A 15882-nucleotide genomic window follows, 5' to 3' on the forward strand; every position below is an offset into this window, starting at 1 on the left:
TTAAATATTTTCAAAGTTAATTATATTATGTTCTAGTGTAATAATATTATTGTGATTTTTGTAACAAAAACTTATTAATAAATATGATAAAAATTATAAACTGGTTTTTGAATAAAACAAGATGTTGATTATATAAACATTTTCAAATATTTATTAACCAATTTACATAAAATCATTATAATCATATATGTACATCTTTCACATAGCTTTAGTTATACACAAAATCATAACATCGCACGTCGTGGAGGGCCTTCTATTTAATCAGATATAATAAAATAAGCACCAAATTACATTTTATAAAGTTTTGCCAAGCTCTGCTTATGTATCGGGAAATAATACCTATATGTATAATTATACTCCATGATTATAGTAAAACGAACCGCGGAACTCGTCCACCTGTTACAATTTCAATTATTATTATCTTAGCTAAATATTTCATTTATAATGTGCCGGTTAGGGGTTAATCATAAACATAAATAGGACAAAATAAAATTAATACTAGTGCCTACTTAACATTAAAATATCCCAAGAGAACCAAAACGGGAATATAAAATGTGAATGCTATCCATAATGCGTAGTTTCGATTACAAGCCATCTTATTTACAATAGGTATCCCGAATAATCCTCTGCGTGGCTTACAAAACAACTAGTCTAACCTAACCCAACGAATCTCATACACGATCTACTCTTAAATAACGAAATGCATCGGGAACTCGCACCACTAAACTAGACGTACAGTCGCCATCAGATATATCGGAGCGGCCAAGGCGCTCACAAATATCTGAACACGCCTCTATTGTCAAGCCGTTAAGTGCGTGTTCAGATATTTTTGAGCACCTCGGCCGCTCTGATATATTTGATGGCGACTGTACACAGCAACACTCTTAACTGTCCATCGGTGCACCTTATGCCTTTTGTAATAAGGATTACGAACTGTCAGTTAACAGTGGGCGATGGTTACACAACGTATTCTATACTTCAATAAATAAACAAAGGCGTGCGAAATTTTAAATCAGTGACTACGTTTTTATCGAGGGGATATTTTAACACGTATCCTAAGTGCTTTATCACACGTAAATTATCTTAGTAGTTGAATTTAAGTACATTTTAAGGGGCCAACTGACTATCAGTCCGCCGGACGATATCGGCCTGTCAGTTATTACAAAAATTTGACTGTTCCGAACAACTGACAGGCCGATATCGTCCGGCGGACTGATAGTCAGTGGGCCCCTTTAGAGTTCCCCGTTATCACACCGCATGTTTTAACACACAGATGGGCTAAATAAACATTCGTAGTCACATGTACCTACAGTATATTTCATAACTAACAATATAAGCAGCGAATCTGTAAAGGCATTGCATTGCATCCGTAAGTAGTCCAGACTGGGATAGATCAGTTTGAGATTGAATTAATACTGATAGTCTGACCATATTTTATTTTTTATTTAAATAATGATTACATAAAAGTGATGGAATAATTTTCTATAAGTGCGGACAAATCTGCGGGGAAATCAGTTCCCGCGAAGACGGATTTGGCCGCACCAACCTTAAGTCAGTCACATTCGGTATGGTGTGGACAGTATCGGCAAAACTGCACGTTCTAATCGCCTAGTTGATATTTTCACATTTAACAACGATTCGAGTTTCCTAACCAAAACCATAGATTCTATACAGCCCTCTTTTTAGACTTAAGGATAGTCTTATTTTACCTAAAAATTGGAATGTTTAAAATCTCGAGTCAATTATAAATTAAACATATATTACAAACGGGAACTTACAAACAGTCATCGTTTTTGTTTTAACGAAATATATTTTATGTTATAATTTTACTGTATTTATATTTTTTTAACGGGTTTCTAAATCATATTGATAGTGAGCGAGCAAGTATATCGACCAAATATCTGTCATCCTGACTTAAAAATCATATCAGTTCACTTGTAATGTTCCTGCTAATAATTGTCTAAAACCTCACTAACTCTCGGATATGTACAAGCGACTGTCGTTCTTACATCAAGGCAACACGGTTCTAATCAGCATTTACAGAACTACTTATTATGCAGGCCTAGTGAAATCAGTCTTTAGCGAGAAATAAAAGGCTAAAAAAATCGTATAAGCTGCCGCGAGAGATGTAAATAAATCAAATCTTCAAAACTAAGTGTTGTTTTGATATTTAACAGCAACAACCTTTTAATTCAGTTGAGCGATGTTAACAGCACTTCATTAATAAAGTAGTATTCAGAATTACGAAAACTGACAATAGTTAGAAAAAATATTCATGAAACATAACACTTTAAACTCTCGCGTTTTGTCATTTGTGCAACCTGGCTGAAACGTCGGAAAAAAGGTAAAATAATGAAATTTAATCGCGTTAGATCCGTTAATGACTTAATTATATACATATTCATGAAATTAATTTATAGTATGAATGAAAGTATACATGAGAAGTAGAGTACGCTTAAGATTGTGGTTCATAGAAAATTAGATGTTTGTGGTGTTTTAAATGAAATATGTACTTTAGATGATAAAGAGTTTTGATATACCAAAAAGCGGTTAGTCATTATATTTATGCATGCCAATGTCAGTTTCGTCGTAATTCTGGATATAACTAACTAACCATGCTGTACATGTTCCTATGTGCATACACAGAGGGCGCTTGTAAAGTGTTCTTATTCATTACCTTCACACATATTGATAGTTTAGTGGGATTGATTAATACAGGGCTTTGTGTACGTTGATATTACCGTTTTGATAACAGGTTAAAATTTATCAATAAGGACTAATTTTGGAATAAGTAACAAACATATTTATTTTCAATGTCATTTTATTCTCATTCCGCCGTTTGCCCTTATATGGTTTGAGCCCAGTTTGATATTAGACGGTCACTCCTCGAGCCTACCTGCACCTGCGGGCGCAGCACGGTTCCATTTTTGTCGCCTGTCACTATGCCCGTCACTTTCGCACTTACATACTTGTTAGAACGTGACAGGCATGGTGACAAGCGCTAAAAATGCGACCGTGCTACCGCCGCTGCACTGACATCCTGTATTGCGCTGTGTTATTGCGTTGCAATTTGTCCCATTCACAGTATCATATCGCCCTTTCCTATTAATTGTCGCAATTAAGCGGGTCCATACAAGACGAGCCGCTTCACGATCGAGGGTCGGTTGCACCAGACGGTTTGTCACGGTTAAAGCGAGATAAAATTTATTGTATGGGAAATTTCATAGTACACTGGGCGAGTGACGTCGATCAGTCTAATAATCGTGGTCGGTGCAACTGGCCCTTAATCGCCGTACGGAACAACTCGATCTGTAAAAACGTGTCTCGCCCGATTGCGCGTGTGTTAGTCTCAAGCGAGCTACGTGTTTACAGATTGAGCCGCTTCGTGTGGTACCTCGCGTTCCGAGTGTATATTCGGGCCATCGAAAACGTGTGCCGCCACCCCGGTGAGGCGGCTCGGCCGGGTCTCGGTCGGGCTACACTACTGGGCCGCGCCGGGCTCCGGGTCGGGCTACACTACCGGGCCACGCCGGGCTCCGGGCTCCGGGTCGGGCTACACTACAGGCCCGCGCCGGGCGGGCTGCGCGCGCGTCAGTTGAACAGGTCGGCCGGGAAGGCGTTCACCTCGGCCTGCTCCAGCACGGCTCCGCCCTCACACACGTACGACACTCGTATCCTGAGCCGCAGCGGCGTCTGGAAAAATAATAACGAGTCGAGTCCCAGCCGTAGACGACGTCAAAAGCCTCTAAGTTCCAGGAGTCTGACTTTTTTTTATGAAATCGCTCGACGCGATATGGAGTCCACGGGACTTGTTGGGTTAAAATGAACCTGCAACTATTTGATGTAAGTAGGTTTCCTACTCTTGTGGTAGCCGAGTACGATGTATAGACACGTTTCGCTTGAAATGTCATCATTTAACAAATAGAACACGGACAAAAAAAATTACATTTATTCAGCATTAGCTTTTGCCCGCGACTTCGTCTGCGTGGACTTAGTAACCGCAGCTAGAGTAAGAATATCGCCTGGAAAAATTCTCATAGCAATCTAAATTTCAGCATATTATGCACACAAATTAGCAGGCACTTCATTTATTATCTCAATTCCACCCCGCTTTTTACTTTCTTAAGGGATGATTTTCGGGATAAAAACTATCCTATGTCCTTCTCAGGGACTCAACCTATCTCTATGCCAAATTTCATCTAAATCGATTCAGCGGTTTAAGCGCGAAGAGGGAACACACAGACAGACAGACAGACATTCGCATTTATAATATTAGTATGGATCAGGCTATATAAATCAATAACTCGGGCACGTTCACACGTCAAGAAAATACATATAAGTGTAATAACGCTTTATACAGAAGACAAACTTGATAGAAACTAATCGTAAAGGTTAAAAAAAATTAAAAAGGAAAAATGTAAGATATAGTATTACTTCTTTTTCACCCGTTTTGTAATTTACAACCTACAGTTAATTTATAAAAACTTATAAAGAAATCAATTAGGGTTAAAATTGGAAATAGTAGGCAACATATTGAATTTCTCCATTGATGATTTGATCGTATTGATAATCGATACAAGCACTTTTCTATTGAACAGTTAATTTTGGTATCTTACCCGGGACGGATTATTGATTTTGAGGACCTGAGTGATTTCGCCCTGTGGGGGCAGCACTGTGCCCGATGGCGACATCATGTCAAGCTGTAACGTCTGCGAACAATATTAAACTATCGTGAGACATATTTCAAAATATATAGATCACGGAGTACAACCGCCGCGGACAGTCGTGTCTGAGGAAGGATTCCCGACGTATCCGAAACATGTCGATTAATGATTATTTAAACAAAAATCTACACTAATGTAAACAATACTTTTCTTAATGTCGGTAAAATAAAATAAAGTAAAATCGTTAAGCTAGGTTTAGACTAGCAAGAACTTGCATGCAATTTACGTTACATTGCGGTATCTGATCAAACTTTTGAACGCAGTTTACCTTAGTAGTCGGCAATGTAACGTAAATTGCATACAAGTTCTTGCTAGTCTAAACCTCGCTTTAGCATACGTAACGCCCAGCATAAAATCATGATTAAACGCATGCGAGTCTGGTAGGTCTTGTCGCGCCTCTGCTTTGGGCCAAAAAACTGGTTAGCGGGGGATTGATCGATGGACGGACGGCCTGGTCTTTTCACGGGCTGCTTGTACAAACAGCAACACTCTCTACTGTCCATCGGTGGACCTTATGCCTTTTGTAATAAGGCTTACGAACTGTCAGTTAACAGTGTGGGCGATGGAATGTAGTCTTTGCTGTCTTTGTTATTGTCTAAGCTCGTTTTTTAGGGTTCCGTACCTAAATGATAAAACGGGACCCTATTACTAAGACTCCGTTGTCTGTCACCAGGTTGTATCTCAAGACCCGTGATAGTTAGACAGTTGAAATTTTCACAGATGATGTATTTCTGTTGTCACTATAACAACAAGTACTAAAAAAACAGAATAAAATAAATATTTAAACGGGCTCCCACACAACAAACGTGATCTTTTTGACGTTTTTATAGGTAATGGTACGGAACCCTTCGTGCGCGAGTCCGACTCGCACTTGGCCGGTTTTTTACATGGTACTTCAAGTTCGGATGTATAGTCAGATTTGTCGACCCGAGTCCATCCATTGAGTTAGTCACAGTATGTCGAGCACATGATTGGGGCGACAGCATCTCGCCGCGAGATAGACTACCCGTCTTTTACTAACTGTATGAATTAAAGAAGGACGGGTAGTCTATGTCGCGGCGAGATACTCTCGCGCCAATCATGTGCTAGCCCGGCAGGTGACGTCACAAAAGATGAATGAATGAATGGACGTACCCTTGGCACGGCGGCCTGGAACAGGAACTCGGTGAGCGGGTCGGGGCGGGAGCTGCGCGCGCGCATGGTGAGCGTGGCGCACGCCGGCGCGGGCGCGCCGTGCTCCACCTCCAGCACCACCACGAGGCCCGCTTTGTCCAACGCTGGTACTGTTAGGGAGGGCTCTGTGGACAAATATAATGACTATTATACTTGTGTCAAATATTCTATAATGGATGTTTCAATTCAGTTAGGAATTTTAGAGTATCAAACATTAAAACAATACGATGTTATAGTTTGATATATGAAGCACTAATTAAAAATAGTAAACTATATCAAAAAGAAAAAGAAATGTGAATATATTTTTTTTCCATAAATCGATGATAATTAAAAAAATTATCCATTAACCTATCTCTCTCCCCATCAAAGCGATATCGGGTCAGCAAACAAAATCAAAACGTTTTAAAACGTTAAACGCCCAGTTTCCACTCTCTAGGCAAGATCTTCTGGCTAGTTGTGCCTACTAAACGATATACCCTTTTTTTGTTATTTATATACATATACATAGTTAGTCAAACCAAATTGTCAGTAAATAAGAACAAAAAAAATCTGTTTGAAATGAGAAAGTCCTTTGACAAACTATATAAACGTACGTTTGACTGTCGGCGGTGGTGCGGCGAACAGTCCGTCGAGCAGCAGGCTGGCGTTGTTGTTGAGCGAGGGAGTCGGCGTCGGCAAGGGCGCCGGCGCAGGCGCAGGGGTGCTGGTTAGCTCTAATCCGCTTAGCAAATCTAGGATATCCTGAGGAAAACAAATGTATCGATAAAACGTAATGCTTACTTATTCACTTAACTTATATCCCAGCACTTTGGCTAATACAATATTCAATCTGCTCAATCTTATTATCATTACAATAGGTCCCAAACCAGGTAATTAAGCTGATCGAGCTGCCATTTCATCTTAGATTTTAGTATCTAAACCTAAATATAAAATAAAATGCATACATAATCACGCCTATTTCCCGGAGGGGTAGGCAGAGACCACGGATTTGCACTTGCTACGATCCTGACATACCTCTTTCGCATAACATTCCTCAGACACGTTCGCTCATTTCTTCAATTTTATAATTATACTTTGCTGAACATAATTGTGACTTTTAGGTAAAAATGTTCACTTGGGTGTTACGTAACTTTTAGGTAGGCGACACGGAGGGAGGGGGGGTCAAAATTCTTCGAAAACTGCGTTACGTAATATTTAAACGCCCCCCAACATGTTTGTTAAAATCATGTTATAAGTACATTAGTGTCAACCATTAGGACTTTTAATCGGAATTTTAATATCTGTGTATGACCCTATTACAGATTTGCGGAATAATTTTGTTGTTATAATTTAACATTATACTCGTAGTGTAACTTACATTAGTGTTGGTGTTGTTATTGTTGTTGTTGGTCGCGACGTCAGTGCGGTGCTCGGTGTCGCCGTTCGTGAGCGGCTCCGACCCTATTATTAAATCCAGGAGGGCGTCCTACAAATTAAAATATTATTAAAAAATAATACAAGTCTAACCAAGAAAAGTCTGCAGAGATTTTGAGAGCACACTGCAGCGCAGTGCAGTGCACACAGCACGTGCAGGTGTTATTATAAACGTCAAACTTCTATGAAATTATGACGTATCTATGACGTCTAGACAGAGCAATCGTACGGGGTGCGAGGGGTGTACCGCGCGCACCCGAGCTGCATACATTCGGCATTGTTAGTAGCTCGGTACACGTCAAAGTCGTCGGTCCACTGTATACTTTTTTACACTGCGATATTACTATTGTTGTTAAGATTTTTATTATTATGTATGTTTGTTAAAAACAAGGGAATGTAATAATTTTAAGATAAAATAATACATAATGTAAATTGATTAATTATGAACTGTGTATACCTATTTTTATGTGACTTATAAATATGTTACATTTACGAATAAACGATCTGAAATCTGTTGTCCTACTGATTCCCCAACTTTTGGTCTTTGTCAGATAGTTTTATTTTGTTTTATCATCTAAAGAAAAAATCTGGGCACTGCCAAATTACAAAGGTCTCCTGTATTCATTGTTAACTATTGTCGCAAAATTGTACTAATCGGCTTTCATACCTTTAATGGTGCGTAACAAGTAGGTATATTTTTATATCTCCAATACCCTAGCCACATACTCGACGAGTGGCATGGGAAGTAGGCAGAGACGTAGTGTGGCCACGTCATGCCGCTCGGTTACCGCTCCCTATTTTGTCGGTTTTTTTGCGCGAGTATATAGAGCAGGGTGTGGCCGTAGTACAAGTTCGCTTGTGATTGATTGATACGCCTGGTTGTACCTGGTGGTTGTCGAGGGCTTGGGGCTCCGCTAGCGGCTCGGGCTCCGCGTCTCCGTCGTCCCTTGCGCGCGCGCTGGGCGCCTCCATGGGCGGCATGCGCTCCAGTAGGGCCGGCCGCAGGTGCGCGTACTGTCTGTATAATCAAATCGCATTACTTAACCTATTTTTCCTGTGACAATTAATTTAACCAAAGATAGATATAACTCCGTAATAGATGGATACAGTCTAAGGAAAAAACGTGCCTCGAAAATCACGAAAATTTGATTCTCGATCAGAGTTCGTTTGTTATTTATAATTTTAATGCATATCAGTGAAAGAACATATAAAAATAATTAATGCAAATAAAAAAAAACATTTATCCATATTTAAATACATTTTAACGTATTTTTATAAATCTTCATTTTTAGTTTCAAAGTATGTCGATAGATGGCAGTGAATTTACAGCGGTTACAAAATTTACAATGACAGTACCGCTCTATCTTATTATATCCTCTTTGATTTAACTGAACGATACACCACTGATAATCTAATTCCTAATCCAAACCTTACAACTGCAATATGCAAACTCGTTTACCCCTTCGACCGCCAAAGGCATCAACTAATCTGCGCGGCTCTTGCCCAGTATCACCCTTCGAACAAGGTTGACGATGACACCACTCACGTTAGGCGCGGCGTTTAATGGGTTAATAAAAAAATATAAAAAATAAATAGTGAAAGAATTATTATGTTTTCTATATGAATAATAAATGTATACCTGTATAGTTGAGATAGCTCCACTCCTCTTTGTTGCAACTCGATATGAATGTGAGATCCGAACGTGTCGATGATCACTCGGATTTTGCTGTAACAAAAATAACAAATATGTAGATACTTGCAAACTATATATTATAATTTTGTTAACTGTAATATTGTAATTTTGTTATCTGTTCGCGAGAAAATCCCTAACTTAAAATGACTATCACAACCAAACATCTCTTATAAAAAATATTGAGCAACATTTACCCCTCGGAACAAAACTTGACAATTTATTTACTTAACTCACGGACGAAATTACAATTGGAACGCATATTTTAAGTTTAAATTTAATCTGGGGCGTTCCAATTGCAAATACCGATAGCTTTTGCTTCAGCCGAGGCACATTAGTTGAACGTGCATTTGACCTTGATTAATTTGATAACGGGCATCGAAACTGGTCCTACTGACTACAATTTAACATCGAATTAAACATCGAAACATAACAAAAATAACTTACTCCTGACTAGGCTGGCTAGTGAATCTGGTAGACAGCTTGGCGAGCGACAGTAACAGGAACTCCTTAGTGGTTATGGAGAGTTGAGTCGACCAAAGAAGTTTCTGGTAGATGTCGATCACGTACTCCTCGCGCGGCCGCTCGAAGTCATCTGCGATACAAAACGATTTAGATTCATACAGAGTGTAATTTTAACCACCAGCCATACTCTGCGTAGTGACTTTATAGGTCATACTGAACAACTTTTATTATGGGACCAATGAAGAAATCGCGAAATTTTATTTTTGGCTGTTTCATACATTCCGGCTGATGTGATGCCCTTGATTTCTATGGGACGGCCAAATTTTTTTTCGCGATTTCGGCATTGGTCCCTTAATAAAAGTTGTTCAGTATGACCTATAAACTGGTGATAAAAATTTCAACCTGTATATTTGTGGAACCGTTAGCGCAAATTTCAAATTCAGAAGTTTCAGAACTAAACAGATGCGGTCAATAATTATTCAAACGGTTTAACACCTAATGAGGGCTAACGCGTATGAATTCGCCGCTAGGGGCGCTAGTGTAGATGGTGCTCTTCGCAAAATGTTCGCAAAGTTCGAAATGTCAAATGTCACTTGTCACTTCAATGACTGACAGCTGTTCTTTAGTCTTTTGGACCACCATCAACAGAGGCGCCAACTGGTGAGCAAAAAAACGATAGCCCTCATTAAATAAACCAGTTACGTTTACCAAACATACTGCAGAATTCGTTTTACAGGATTTCCCGCGTAGTAATGTTACACTAATTCCTGCCACTTGTTTTTATAGATTTTCTCGTGGAAAGCGTATTTTCCCACAAAATATTCTTTTTTGATGCGGTTCTTTTAGAATCTTCTTAAACGAGTTTTACTTTAATATATATATGTCAGCAAAGAAACAGGATTAGGACGAGATCGACTGAATCGAAACTGATTTTCTAGAACAATTATGACTTAATCCAAGCAAATAGGAAAGTTCCTCTCGACTCACCTACACCGTCGTCATCGACCATGGAAATAGCATTGCTGGCTTCCGACACCAACAGATCGCCGTATTCTCCTATCGTCCATGTTGCCACCTGAAAATATTATTATGTATTAATAATTATACTTGGTAGACTATGGGCCAGTTGCACCAAACACAATTAACAGACTGATCAACGTCACGCAGCAGAGATCTATGAAACTTCCCATACATTATACGAAGCGTGCTTACAGTGCTCTGCGTGTCCAGTTCAATAACGGCTTCAGGATGCTGTTGGGGCTACCACGCTTTTGCAGTGCATCAGGCATGTTTGCACAAGCACGAATGGACGATTTTCATGCCATAATAAGAAAAAGAATCGCCTCTCAAATGTATCGCCTGCGGGGTAGCACCAACAGCTTGCTGGTAGATATAGCCGAGAGGTGGGATTGTCCGTTTTTTAGCCACTGGGCGTCGGCTCATCGTCCTGTTTACCGGGACCCCAAATAAGTAAAAAATAAGAACTGTAATGCCTAGGTTAAGATGTACTAACTCTAATATTATAAGTCTGTATATAACTAACAATCTATGGGCAGTCTGGCCTGAAATAAAGAATTTTATTTATTAAAATTTTGCGAACGCCTTAACGAAGGTTTGGTGCAACCGGCCCTATGACAGGACGTCTTACGACTACGTCAGGACTTAGTACTTTTTAGTAACAAAAGCTAAGATAAGATTTCTTTATTGTCAAAAACATACAATACTAACGCATACTAACAAAGATAGATATAACTCCGTAATATATGGATACAGTCTAAGGAAAAAACGTGCCTCGAAAATCAAGAATATTTGATTCTTGATCAGATTGCGCCACTACCTTTGGCCTACTCTCGTATAGATGGCGTTGACGGTTTCGTTTGTTATTTAACAATTTTAACGCATATCAGTGAAAGAACATAGGTCAAAATAATATGACCTTCGTAGGGTTGGGCGGCTGCATACTAAAGTGGAAGCAGGTTTCAACCGCAACTGCATATGGGTCCTTACGGCCCGGCCACGACATCGCGCGGCGGCGGCCATAGGTGGGTACGAAAGGTCCGATCGCTGTGTCTCGCTCCAACCTATGGCCGCCGCTCGATGTTGTGGCCGGTCCGTTAGCGCGTGTTACCTGCACTAGCGGCTGCTTGTCGGAGGAGTCGCCGCTGAGGGCGGAGCGCTCGAGGGAGCTCCAGAGCCGCATGGCCGCGTAGGCCTGCCGCTCGGCCGGGGCCGATGAGATGATTTGGATGGTGCTTGAAACGGTGTCATCTCGTAGGTAGTTGCCCGCCTGGTGGAAAAATAACTTCATTAAAATGTTGCAATTGTAAACACTAAATAAAGGCGGGTTGCACCACTTGCCATCGATGAATAGAAAACGAGGGAAAAAGCATCAGCCTGTGATTGAAACTAAATTTGGAAAAGTAATTCATGTTAATAGCTTTGTTTATAAATCATTAAAATTAAGGAAACCTGAAAAAAATATTTTCAAATGTTACGTCTGCAGTCAACCTCAATTCCGTCAAACTTGTCAAACATTGAGAAGATGTGACGAATGGCATGCTTAGATTTGAACAACGGCTGAAAACAAACCAATGAGTCAAAAAGCTTAATTAAAAAGGCCTAGGCCAGGCTAACACCTGATTTTACCCGACGCTGCAACAATCATCTGCTATAGATGTCGTGGCCAATGATGACTGTATCTGCTTTTCATGACCAACTTTGAACAGCGTGTCCAGATGCCTCTTGTGGGTGTGAGCGCGTATCTCTCTGGAACCTCGCGTAGCCTTGAACTCCGGCTCCAGGACACGAGGAGCTTCATCACGGTCTCACCTTGAGGAACACCTTGAACAGCGTGTCTAGATGCCACTTGTTGGTGGGCGCGTATCTCTCGGCGGCCAGCAGCATGGCGCTGGAGCAGTGCGCCTTGAACTCCGGCTCCAGGACACGAGGAGCTTCATCACGGTCTCACCTTGAGGAACACCTTGAACAGCGTGTCTAGATGCCACTTGTTGGTGGGCGCGTATCTCTCGGCGGCCAGCAGCATGGCGCTGGAGCAGTGCGCCTTGAACTCCGGCTCCAGGACACGAGGAGCTTCATCACGGTCTCACCTTGAGGAACACCTTGAACAGCGTGTCTAGATGCCACTTGTTGGTGGGCGCGTATCTCTCGGCGGCCAGCAGCATGGCGCTGGAGCAGTGCGCCTTGAACTCCGGCTCCAGGACACGAGGAGCTTCATCACGGTCTCACCTTGAGGAACACCTTGAACAGCGTGTCTAGATGCCACTTGTTGGTGGGCGCGTATCTCTCGGCGGCCAGCAGCATGGCGCTGGAGCAGTGCGCCTTGAACTCCGGCTCCAGGACACGAGGAGCTTCATCACGGTCTCACCTTGAGGAACACCTTGAACAGCGTGTCTAGATGCCACTTGTTGGTGGGCGCGTATCTCTCGGCGGCCAGCAGCATGGCGCTGGAGCAGTGCGCCTTGAACTCCGGCTCCAGGACACGAGGAGCTTCATCACGGTCTCACCTTGAGGAACACCTTGAACAGCGTGTCTAGATGCCACTTGTTGGTGGGCGCGTATCTCTCGGCGGCCAGCAGCATGGCGCTGGAGCAGTGCGCCTTGAACTCCGGCTCCAGGACACGAGGAGCTTCATCACGGTCTCACCTTGAGGAACACCTTGAACAGCGTGTCTAGATGCCACTTGTTGGTGGGCGCGTATCTCTCGGCGGCCAGCAGCATGGCGCTGGAGCAGTGCGCCTTGAACTCCGGCTCCGAGCGCTCGAGGAACACGAGGAGCTCCTTCATCATGCTGCGGATGTTCTGCTGGTTCACGAGCGCGAAGGATAGCTCCATGGCGCGCCGCCGGATGGAGATGTCGGGGTCCTGGAAGGTAACAAGTAGCATTAGCGTGATGTAGAAATTCGAAAATCGTGGAGTCAAATTTGTCTTTTTGATAAACAATAGTCAGAAAAGATCACCACAAGGAACATATTTACAGACACACATTCGAAGAAAATCACAGTCGAAGTGTCAAAACTCGGTTCATTGGATACGGAGAACTAAAAGCTATATTGAATCTCATTGCGGGAAGTCCTATTAAATACGCTCCTAACGCTGCCCGCTCTTTGATGCGTCTCTTACGTCAATCTTAGAGCATGTGCAGGATACGATCCCTTCTCCCTGCCCCGCTGACTGCCGCAGCGACAAATTGTAAATACTAATGTACAACAGTTGAAATTTTGTGACTCACAATGTATATTGTAGATGATATATACCTTCAAACATTCCAGAATGGTGGTCCGATGCCTCTGCACGGCCGACGTGTCCACATGCACCGTCCTCAAAAGCGTGTTCAGCGCGACGTATCTGATGTTCTTGTCGTTGTTCAGAAGGAACCTTCCGAGGATGTTCACCGCTAGGACCTGTGGACATATGGAAATACAAGATTTATTTTAATGTAGAGCCAAGAAAAAGATGGCGACTAATGGACTACCCAATGATTGATACTCTAAACTCTAAACGGTTAGCCATTGGTCCCTTTTTTAGTAGGAAAACCATTACTACCTAGTCGGCTCATAAGTTCTGTCATATACATAGTATCAAATAAAATCAAAAGTTTAAGTTTATTCCGTATAATTTGTACAGTGTTTGAAAGCTTATAAACTAGAGAATCTAAATGTATAACATTTATTCAAAATGACCGCCATAATTATCTACACAGGCTTGCAGTCTTCGTGGCCAGTCGTCAATGGATTCACGCACCACTTTCATGTCGATATTGGCCACTGCCGTAGCAAGAGATTTTTTCAGCGAGTCTAGATTTGCATGAGGTTTTGAGCACACCTTTTCCTCTAAATACTGCCATATTTTATAGTCTAAAGGATTAAGATCTGGGCTAGAGGAGGGCCAATCTTCATGCCGTATAAAGTCGATTTTATTGGAGGCGAGCCAGGCTTGTGTAGACTTTGCCTTATGGGCTGGAGCAGAGTCCTGCTGGAAAACCCAATGCTGGTTTAGAAACATCGTATGGGATAGTGGTTTCACAATATTAGTCAACACCGTGTCTTGGTACACTTTGGCACTAGTTTTTACTCCTTTCTCACAAAAATGCATACTAGTGACGCCCGCATAAGAAACTCCCAGCCAAACCATCACAGATGAAGGGTGATGACCTCTTTGAATACGGGGAATGCTATTAGACGCTTCTTTACTATTGCGAGCGTACACTCTATCATTTTGTTTATTACAGTTTTCTTCTATGTCAAAAATTTTCTCGTCCGAAAACAGTATACAACGGTGCTTATTTTTAGCGTACTTCTTCAATAAAGCTTTAGATCTTTTAAGCCTTAAAGCTTTAAGCCGACCATTGAGAAGATGGCCAGTTTTTCGTTTATAAGCACGAAGTCTCAGGTCTTGATTAAGCACTCTTTTCACCGTGTTTTTGCTCAAACCCATCTGGAGGGCCATAACTTTTTGTTTCCTAGCGGGATTTCTGGCAATGCGTGCCCTAATTGCTTGTACAACCGCTGGAGTCCTAGCTGTACGCGGACGACCGCTTCTTTTCTTGTCATTTAAACTAGAGACCTCACTGTATCTTTCTATGGTACGATACACAAATCTTAGAGAGAATTTTAAATTTTCAAGTAGCTTAAAAATTTTAGTCGGCGAGTGACCACAACGATATAGTGCAATTATTGCGGTACGGCTATCTTTAAGCGTCCACTCCATGTTGAAGAAAACAGAAAATTAGCGATGGGCGAGTCGAGTTGTCTGATTCGAATCACATTACAGGCGAGTCAACTCGAATCAAGTCTCCGTGCAATTCGAATCAACTCGACGTAGCGATTTCCACGCGCGAACAACGAACATTTGTTAACCGATCCGGTGAGTCGGCGATGCCGTTCGAATCGCCAACGCCAACTCGCCGAGCCGGGCTAGATGCGAATCGGATCGAACCAATTCACAAATGAAAACTTACCTACTTGCCTTACACTTACAACTGGCCAGCGTTAAGTGACTCCTCTGATCATATACATATTATGAAAAGAGGTGTCAAACAACACTGGCTAAGCTCACAGACGAGAGAAATTTTTAGTGAATTAATAGCGTACTATCTGTCGCCGTCGCCCTGTCGCTCTCGCTCCTACTAATGGGAGTGATAGTGATGGCGATAGGATAGGTACACGAATTTTGAAAATACTTGACTATAGTCGGAGAGTCCGAGTAAGGCGATTCTCTCATCTCATCCGTTATGCATTATTATACGTTTTTAAGCAAATAAATGATTACATCGAAAAAAAAAAACATTTAAATATCACTGCAATGGTTTACATTGGTGAAAAGATTTTGTTTGTTTGGACACTTTCTTTACTATGGCATAAACAAAAAAATATTTTCTAGTAATAAGAAATGCATCAA

The 15882-nt window shown here is 41.6% G+C and overlaps 1 protein-coding gene across 1 annotated transcript in view; it reads right to left on the minus strand.

The window, feature by feature from the left end:
- Positions 1–1245: 1245 nt before the first annotated feature.
- LOC134742222 (AP-1 complex subunit gamma-1) overlaps positions 1246–15882 on the minus strand; it is a 41889-nt gene continuing 27252 nt past the window's right edge. The window contains exons 9-20 of the mRNA XM_063675239.1: positions 13740–13886; positions 13129–13347; positions 11594–11752; positions 10453–10540; positions 9448–9595; positions 8950–9036; positions 8196–8328; positions 7255–7362; positions 6491–6638; positions 5859–6022; positions 4617–4709; positions 1246–3693 (exon numbers count right to left, since the gene is read on the minus strand). Coding sequence (XP_063531309.1) covers positions 3592–3693; positions 4617–4709; positions 5859–6022; positions 6491–6638; positions 7255–7362; positions 8196–8328; positions 8950–9036; positions 9448–9595; positions 10453–10540; positions 11594–11752; positions 13129–13347; positions 13740–13886 — 1596 coding nt within the window. The 3' untranslated portion in view covers positions 1246–3591. The remainder of the gene's footprint in view (positions 3694–4616; positions 4710–5858; positions 6023–6490; positions 6639–7254; positions 7363–8195; positions 8329–8949; positions 9037–9447; positions 9596–10452; positions 10541–11593; positions 11753–13128; positions 13348–13739; positions 13887–15882) is intronic.

This window comes from Cydia strobilella, chromosome 6, assembly GCF_947568885.1.
Source record: "Cydia strobilella chromosome 6, ilCydStro3.1, whole genome shotgun sequence".
Lineage (NCBI taxonomy): Eukaryota > Metazoa > Arthropoda > Insecta > Lepidoptera > Tortricidae > Cydia > Cydia strobilella.